Below are 10,000 nucleotides of genomic sequence, written 5' to 3'. Positions count from 1 at the left end.
CTTATGCATTTCACTTTGCTATTTCTAATTTGTTGCACTTTATTTGTTTCCCTTCTCCATTTTTGTGCATATTTTTTAGTTGTCTATCTTGCTGATGAGAAACTGTCCTTCTTTTTTTAACCACCTATCGAGTATTTCCCACATAAGGCTGGGATTGCTTGGAGAGATGCCATCTCCCCAATATAAGGTCTAATATTCAGTGCTTTGACCCTCCTTTGTGATCAACTGCCTTCACCATTAGAACTTAAGAACATAGACACCTGCATATCTACAAGAGCTTTTAGGTTTGGACATAACTATCTTCTCTCATTTTTTTTTTATTCTGCAGTTCTTTTGCTGACAGTCATTTAGAAAATAGAATCTCCCTTTATTTCACTGCTCCTCTCTGGCAGTACACTTTATCACATCCCATGTTTTCCTTTTACATGTAGCTATTTCTTTGCCTCTTCATCCTCTCTCTTTTCTTGTTTTTACTGTCCTTTACACATTTGCTGCCAGTTTTGTTTTATGTTGTTTTTTCTCATATGCTAAGTCTGATATAAACTGGTTGTGCACCTTTTCTTTTGGAAAATCATTAATCATTAGCGCTCAAGACAAGATGCCAATCCATTTTGTTCCCATCCCTACAGTTCTCCCATTTCCATCTGACATTATTTCCTTTAATCTCCCCGGTCCAGAGCTCCTAATCATCCTTTCCATTTCTCTGACATTATTATGTTCTATTACATGCCCCATATGTACTTTACAAAATTTATCTTATTCCCTGCTACTATAGTTCTTCACTTAATTAAGCTCCATCTCACAGTTTTCTCTTAACAATACCCTGATATCTTCTAGTCTAACACATCTGATACTTATTACTCTGTTCTTGACAAGATAAAAGACTGTGTACTCTCTTCCACCATACAGCTAAAACATGACCAAAAGAATGCGTTCATCTACTGGAATGAAATCTAGTTTGGGGATTGTAGGAGTGGTGGAAACCACTAGTCACCAGGGATTACTCTTAATTCAAGTGTCATAATGGAGGATGGGGTATCACTAGCCACCAGGGATTACACTTAACTCGGATGCCATAACAAATGATGGGGGGACCACTAGTCACCAAGTATTACTCTTAACTCGAGTGCCATAATGGAGGCTGGGGGAACCACTAGCCACCAAGGATTACTCTTAACTCGAGTGCCATAACAGATGGTGGGGGAACCACTAGCCACCAGGGATTACTTTTATCTTTTAACTGGATTGCCATAATGGAGGATGGGGAGATCACTATCCACCAGGGATTACTCTTAGCTAGAGTGCCATAATGGAGGATGAGAGGACCACTAGCCACCAGGGGGATTACTCTTAACTTGAGTGCCATAATGGAGGGTGGGGGTACCACTAGCCACCAGGGATTATTCTTAATGTGAGTGTTATAATGGAGGATGGTGGGACCACTACACACCAGGCAAGCCACAATTGTGCCCTAATGGCACCAACAACAGTATGGAGATTGGGGGTGGGGTAGAGATAAGCAATAGCCAACAGGGTATACTGTAAATATTGTGCCTTACAGCATTTACACTAGATCAGGGATTTTGAGAACAATTCACAAACAGGTACAGAGACTATGGTGTTTATATGTGCGCTTGTGTTTGGATGTGTGTGTGTGTGTGTGTGTGTGTGTGTGTGTGTGTGTGTGTGTGTGTGTGTGTGTGTGTGTGTGTGTGTGTGTGTGCATATGTGCGTGCATGTGCGTGCGTGTGGGTGCATGTGGGTGCGTGTGGGTGTGTGTAGGTGTGTGTGGGTGTGTGTGGGTGTGTGTGTGGGTGTGCGTGGGTGTGTGTTGGTGTGTGTTGGTGTGTGTGTGTATGTGTGCACATGTGTGTGTGTGTGTGTGTGTGTGTGTGTGTGTGTGTGTGTGTGTGTGTGTGTGTGTGTGTAACTGGAGAGAGGGGATGCCTATGGTGACATGACATGGTTGCAGCCATTAACTACAGCAACATGCAGATCAGCAGTAACCTGTTTTTTGCTTATTTCTGAGTTATTTATAGCACTTTTATTGTCTGCATATACTTTGCTAGCTAGATTCACTGTGTGTGAGTTATTAACTAGAAGTTTTCTACAATTGTTAAGCATCTGGTTGGGTTTGTTTGTTCTGATTTTTGTTTCCCACCTACTGTCCCTATTGGTATCCTGTTTTTATACTTGTTGGCTTTGAAGTTGCCCACCCCTACTGTAAATTTGATCTGGGACACTCCTCCCAGTCTAGTGTCATTATCTCATTCTACCTAATCCAGGGAGAACATTTGAGAAGGCCAACCCAGTTAGCTTCTGCTCCTCCTTTCCCCTTTCCACAAAAAAAAAAAAAAAAAAAAAAAAAGTTCTAAGCTTGTTTCCTGCCTCTCATGTAAGTCGTCTAGTCCAGATAGAGATTTGCTGTATCCAGGACTGTTTGTAAGCTTCTGAGCCCCCAAGCCTTTCTGTGTTGGAGGGAAGCCTTCTAGCTTAATTTTGTTTCTTAGAACTAGCCAGTTTTCTAGTTTCAGCACTCAAATGTGTTTCTTTGAGTTCAGCACTTGATCAGAACTCATTGTAAGCACTAAATATGCTACAAATTACTACAGCACTCAACCTTCCTCACTTGTCTAGAGGAAAACGTACCCAACACTCAAGTCATAGGTGACTCTATAGTCAGGCACACTGATGTTCCACTTACCAGGCTAAACAAGGAGAAAGTTACTGTCAGCTGTCTGTCAGGTGCCAGGATCCACCACATAATGCATGCACTCAGGTCACTCCACAAAAAGTACAAATTTGACTCTGTCATTGTCCATGTTGGTATGAATGACCTGAGACATACCTCCCTGGACTACATGAAAAGAGACACGAAGAAGCTGTCCGATCTTGTAGCCCAGGCAGGTATGACCATAGCCCTGAGTAGCATCCTGCCATCACCCCGAATCATACCACAGTACAAGGACAAAATGATTGACTTCAACAATTGGCTAAGCTTCTGGTGTTATTTTAAGGGGATCCAGTATCTGTCTGCCTGGGATAACATGATCGACAAACCACGATGCTTTGCCAGAGATGGCCTGCACCTGTCACCCTTGGGATTCTGGATACTGGCTAAGGCTTTTGCCACCCCTATAGTGCCTTTTTTAGGCAAGATTCAAATGACAAATTCACCACCATAACAGGTACAAGCAAGCAAAATCTGAGGGTAGTGCTACTTAATGCTAGAAGTCTAAATCTCAAAATGCACTCACTTGAGGCACTCCTTAAAATGGAGAACATCGACATCTGTGCAGTGACAGAGACCTGGTTCAAGGCTCCAGAGAGCACCTCTGCATTACCAGGCTATAATTCATACCACACCTTTCGGCCACCTAACCTGGACTGAAGCACTAAAGGTGTACACGTGTCCATATTCATTAAGGATATCCACACCTCCAGGCTAGTTGCTCAACATAATGCATCCGAGATTATCCAAGTGCAACTAACTCTGGGCAAGACCGCAATCCAAATTGTAGCTTGCTACAGATCCCCCACTGTGCCCCAGGATTCCCACTCCTCATTTCTTGATACACTGGAAAATATTAGGGTGCAACCTAACACCCTATTAATGGGTGATTTCAACTACCCCACCATTAACTGGGAAAACTACTCGTGTACCAACTCTTGTGCTCAACGTTTTCTGGAATTCATAAATTTCAACGCCTTGGATCAACTTATCCACACCCCCAATAGGGGCAGCAATATCCTAGAACAGGTCATTACCAACATGGGCAACTGGTGTTCCATACCAGAGGTCAATTCCTCGTTGGTCAGATCCGAATACAAGCAAATCACCCTAGACATCCACATCCCACCCCCACCCCTATTAGGGAAACCACCATAATAATTTCTCCAAAGCCAATTTAACGCTTCTTAAGACAGAAGTGGCAAACTTCACGACACCCATGCTGAAGGACAACAGAGGTATGGCTGCTAAATCGTATAAAATTGCACTTTATAAGCACTTACACCAGTGCATGGATCATGCAATCTCTAACAGAACCAATATGCTATCCTCCAAAAAAAGGAAGCCAATCTCGTGGTCCCCTGCCATAAACAAACTCTAGAACAGAAGAAAGAAACTGTTGCAAAAAAAGAGTAAAATCCCATGATTGGAGGAACTCCGTGGTCAGCTTCAGTAAGAAGCTGAGATCCCTCATAAAATCCTCCAAAGCTAGTTATGAAAACAAAATCACCACAGATTCTAAAAACAACCACAAAGCATTCTATAGCTATGTCAGGAATCTCAATGGCAATACTCAGATCTGCTCTGAGTTACAGCACAATGGCACTAAATATACACAACCAACTGATATTGCCAACATCTTGGAAGATAGGTTCAGTGCTAACTTTACCGCTCTCTCAACCCCTAAAGGGCCCATCTCTATACCGGAAGAATGCAAAGTTCCTGTAATCATGGCTGTACAGGTAAAAAAACACTCTCCAAATCAAGAACATAGCATCCATGGGGCCTGACAACATCCCAGGCTGCCTTCGACATGAACTACAGAACTAACTGGCACCCTACCTAAGTACCATGTTGAATCATAGCCTCACCTCAGGCTTTGTGCTCACTGAATGGTGCACAGCAATGGTTATCCCACTCCACAAAGGGGGAGCCATCATGGACCCCGGGAACTACCATTCCATTAGCCTGGCGAGCCTGGTCTGCAAGGCTATGGAATGTATCATCATGGAACTTATAAACTATGACACTGGGAATCTCCAAACACTGGATCCTACCCAGTTTGGGTTTATAAAAGGCAGATCATGTCTCCTAAACCTGATAGAATTCTTTGAAGCGGTCACCAAAGCCGTAGATGAGGCTAAGGTGGTTCATACAGCCTATCTAGACCTCGCCAAGGCTTTTGACACCATCCCCCACTCTGGAATTATAGATAAACTCAGTAAACTAGGTATAAATCCTTATGTCACAAGACTGGTTGCCAACTGGCTCACTGACAGAACCCACACTATGAAAGTAGCAGACTCTAAATCCAACTTCAGACCAAGTGACAAATGGAGTACACAGGGTTCAGTCCTAGGTCCTCTCCTGTTTGGTATCTACTTCTCTGAAGTGCAGGCTAACACAGAAGGTCTTTGGCCAACAAAGTTTGCAGATGACTACAAACTAGGAGCCATAATGAAAACTCCTAACGATGTGGACATCTTACAAAAGGGCCTCACTGAGACAGATGCCTGGTGTCAAAGTCATGGCCTCAAGCTCAATACCAAAAAGTGCATTGTAATCCCTTTTGGTAAAAATTCTGTACTCATGAACTACCACATAGGCGGTAGTCTACTTAACACCAAAAGTGTGATAAGAGACCTTGAGACACAGGTGAACAGTAGTCTCTCCTTTGATAATCACATCACCACAGTAGTCAGGAACTCCTTCTACATGGCACACCTCATCACAAAAGGTTTCTCATCCAGGAAAAAAGAGGTCATTGTTCCCCTCTACTCATCACTCATTAGACCCATTATAGAGTACAGCACCCCTTTTGGTATGTACCTCACAAGACATTTACTACAACTGGAAAGGCCACAGAAATACCTCACAAAGAGGATTACCAGCCTCAAACAGATGCCTACACAGACCGTCTCAAAAAACTCCAGCTTTACTCTGTCGCATATTGCCTACTCAGAGGTTATCTCTGCCTAACATACAAAGCTATGTCAAACCCAGAGCTGTTGGACATGCTCCACTTCTGAGCTACATGCTCTAGGGACCTAAACCTTGCCACCACAATAAACAGAACATGCTGGAGGGATAGATTCCTGTCCTAGAGAATTCCCATACTGTGGAACAAACTACCTATCTATATCAAACAAAGCTCCTCATTAGCACTCTTCAAGAAAAATCTTGATGATTGGATGGGAGTTAGGAAATTCACCCCGGGGATCACTTCTGTGGCTCTGCTTGCAGTGGCACAGTAAAATAATTTTCTTGGGTGGCAAAAGCCATTGTACCATTTGGCTAGGCTTATATAGGCCCAAGGGCCAATAGCCTAGTACCTACCCATGAACCTATGAACCGATGAGCAAGGATCTACACACTCTGACAGTAACTGTGATTAAGAGACATGCAAACTAGTCAGTAATGAGGTCTTTTGTCATCATAACTAGCATGATTCTGAGTTGCAAAATACCACATGGTGGGAACAGGGCCTTTTTAGTGAGAGTTGCCCTTTCATGAATCCCAGTGAATATTTTTTTTAAAGTATTACTTCATAGTGTTAGACCAAAAAAATGGAAAACTTCAAATCATTATGCACTTACTGTATAAATGATTTTTATGAAGCTCAGTTTTCCTATACATTTATTAGATTATGCCTTTTATGAAAGTTTTGAATTTATATGAAACATTATACAAAACCTTGTCACATTTGATGGGAAAGACCTTTAAAGCTGTTAATGAAAAACTCATAGTATTTTACCTTGTGTAGGAGATACAAGAAGAAGAAAAAAAAACTATTTTGCACTACTGGTAAGGCAGTTTCAAAAAATTTAAGACATTCTATCTTAAGTGATTCTAAGTCATTCAGTATCTTTTTTCATCATGAGAAAATGGATAACATTAGTGAAAGTTCACATATTTTTTTACTTACATGCATACATATATTGTAGTCTTCAATAAAAAATATGTGGTTAATTTCATAAATGAAAAAGAAATGGAAAAACTGATGCTTTGATCAAAGTCCCAGTATGACTGCACTCACTAACAGCAAAATGATAAGTCCACATGAGCTCTTTAAATGCTTGTCGTGAGTTAAGATAACAGATTATTTACAAGTGCAGATATGTACAGTATCTCAATAACTAAGTAAAAGAAAAGATTTACCGGCACTGTGCTTTAGAACAGCAAGAGGGAGAACTTTCAGATGTAATGAATGGATGCAAAGTTTGTTTTGACCACTTATATTTCCTTGTACCTGGGTTGGCCTCCACTGGACAGTAACACGGTTCTTGTGGCTGGTACTTAAAAGTACAAGGAAATGCCATTGCTTGGTAGACACTCTTTTTAGTTAGTGTGCTGAGGAGATTAGAAGTTTTCTTCTTCCTTCATTTTTATCCAGGAGTTCTGAAGTGGATATGGTATTGCACAGGTGTCATAGGACACTGACTTGAGATTCTGTTCTGGAGAGACCATGATTAACTGAGGTGATACTATGAAGCTTGGAAAGGCGTGCATTGTTGAAACATCAGAGGTACCTAAAGAAAAAAAAATGTGTTACAGATGGAGTACTGCAAAAGAAATTGTCATAAAGTCACAAATGAAGTTTTGACATTTCTTAAATACAGTAAGTAGATGTCAAATGCAATATATTATCAGACAAGATAGATCCTAAATGTAGTTTCTTCAGAAAGCAACAGGTTTTGCAATACAATCTGAGGAACAAATACACCATATGGAAATGACAGCTGCAAAAAAAAAGTTAAGATATTTCAGAAGTCATAAGTAATATAAAGAATAAAAAGTGAAAGAATTTAGGTGAAATAATCAAATAAAATTGATGTCTGACTCTAACCTTACATTTCGGTATTATGTAGAAATGCTTATCTCATTTTCAGTATATCATGTTTCAAATATCATCACCGTAACTTACCACCTTTATGAAACTATCGCCAGCAAGTCTAACTGCATCATCACTAAAATATTGCCACAGTACAAACAGTAAGGTACAGTAATGCAAGCAAAATAATTTATAAAACTACTAAAATAAAAACATGCTTAATAAAACACAAACAAATACATGAATATATATTAAACTACAACAATCTGAAAACATATTCTCACTGAAACTTAAGTGAAGTTTGAAGCATCAGTCCTGTGCAGAAGAATAACCACAAAAAGCTCTACATTGCCTGAGAACAAAATATAAAACACACACACATCTTCTTTAAGAGTGGTAAAGAATCACTACACAAATCATAAGTACCCTAATACAGCATTACAAAATAAAATACTTAAAAGGCAATGGCAGACTTTCATCTTGAATTAATATAATTACAGCAGGCAATGCAGTATGGCAAAGATTTTTTAGAAGATGGAGTAGAGGAGTACACACGTGTAAACATAATGGAAAATAGAAATCTAAACCTAAATAAAAAAAAAAACACTCACAAAAAACATTAATCAGTAAGAAAAGCCATGACAGACCAACACCAACAAGACTAAACAAAAATAAAATAAATAAATAAATAAATACAAACACTAAACAAAAAACAGCATAATCAAAAACACAGCAGTACATTCATGCAGAGAAAAAGGACCTTACCAAAATATAACAAAGAGCATTCCAATAATAAATAAAACAAATAGCTGCACTGGATGATGACAGCAAAGCAAAAGACTGACACATATTCAGTTGTCAAACATTCACCCACATATATCAAGGTAGAAAATGAAAACCTAACAAAATCATCCAAGACATGTAAAAGAGTGTTGGAGCTATACATAAACTCGAGTTCAGATAAAAGCACTGCTCACATAAGCACACCAACATCTTCACCTACTGCTGCTACACTGGCAGATACTGTCACAAGGATTCACCAAGGTAAATAGTGGTGCACTTAAGGATATAAATCATTGTACATTCCCCACTCAGATTCACTAATATTTTAATAAGGCCTCAATCTCACTAATAACTGGTGCTATAATCATGAGTCTGGCAGATGGCACAGAGGGTTAAAGCTGTGAGGTATAGTTCCTGCAGTACAGCGGTTGATTCCTACAGCCCTCATTTGACAGCTGTGCAACCTTGAGCAAGTCATTTAACCATACACTGATTGGAGGCTACTGGGAATTTGAGGCTACTCAATTGTTCCCTGGACTGCAAGCTTAATAACTACCTATGAGATCACCTTGAACACAAAGGTATGCCATATAGTTACCTTTGATATAACTGGTGTCACAGCATCACATAAATGGAATTTGGCTAAAGGGTGACACCGTAATTTGGAATTTAGGAACTTACAAAGAAAAACAGCATCCTTAAATTAATTTATCTCTAATATTGTTAAAAAATATTTCTGTCTCTCTCATCTCATCTGTTGTGGAATCTTGCCCACTCCCTAACCCAGCCTAATCCTGCTTTACTCGGCCTTCATTAATCACATCATAGAATATATGTGCACAAAGTCCTCCTTCTCCATGCATAGGCTAAAGGATTAGAGGTTTTTGCTAAGTAACTGGAGCAAACTGTGGCAGGCAGGGATTGCCATGTTACATCATGGTATTTTTCTTTGCCCTAAGACCCACTCCTATACCGTTTCCATATCAACAAGCTAGATGAGCAGTGGAGAATATCCTTCACGCATGTCCTGACCCTGAGTCCATAGGAGAGGCCATACTTGCTACAGAGAGGGAGTTCTGTTATTTTCTATTGTGCATATGTTTAAGGTAGATGAACTAACCCACAATTTGCTTTGTCTCATTACTGTCTTCTCCATGATTTTCATGCAGAGGACTTTATTGTACAGTCAATGCTTGGACAGCATTTAGTTTGATGCCATGAGGACTGCATCTTGTAGTGTTTAGAAATTGTTCTGATCTTGTCTGCAAGTAACTGATCTTTGACATACATTGTTGTGGTTGTAGCTGAGTGTCAAGTAGAAGGGATTAACATCAGTACATTAAAACCACATTCCATGTTTTTGTTTTTTTTTTGTCAGAAAATTATGGTTTGCTTGGGCAGGTGAAAAGGAAGCAAACATGTGATAAGTGAAGTACTTCAACTATATAAGGGCACTATTTGTGAAAGAGGGCAGAAAGATTTTGGAGCTTGAATAGTGGATGCATTCAATGGTGGTACAACTGCAAGTGCTGTATTGGGTTGAGGCGATAAATTTAGTACTGAGTCTTAGGAAAAAATTTTGAGTTTACCTCTCACACTATGTCCTTATCCTCCTTAACGGTGACTAAATGGATGAGAGCATGAGTTTGTTGTTA

At 39.9% G+C, this 10,000-nt stretch overlaps 1 protein-coding gene across 2 annotated transcripts in view; it reads right to left on the bottom strand.

Annotated features, from left to right (window-relative positions):
- The window catches only part of BEGAIN (brain enriched guanylate kinase associated), a 3,126,115-nt gene that overhangs the window by 2,537,963 nt on the left and 578,152 nt on the right, over positions 1–10,000 (bottom strand). For both annotated transcript variants that reach the window (XM_044074560.1, XM_044074561.1), the window contains exon 2: positions 6,890–7,260. In XM_044074560.1, the coding sequence (XP_043930495.1) occupies positions 6,890–7,050 (161 nt within the window). In that variant the 5' untranslated portion in view covers positions 7,051–7,260. The remainder of the gene's footprint in view (positions 1–6,889; positions 7,261–10,000) is intronic.

This window comes from Protopterus annectens, chromosome 6.part0 (assembly GCF_019279795.1).
Source record: "Protopterus annectens isolate FY-2018-M chromosome 6.part0, PAN1.0, whole genome shotgun sequence".
Classification (NCBI taxonomy): domain Eukaryota; kingdom Metazoa; phylum Chordata; order Ceratodontiformes; family Protopteridae; genus Protopterus; species Protopterus annectens.
Note: the sequence above shows the minus strand (reverse complement) of the source record. Positions and strands in the feature narration are given on the sequence as shown.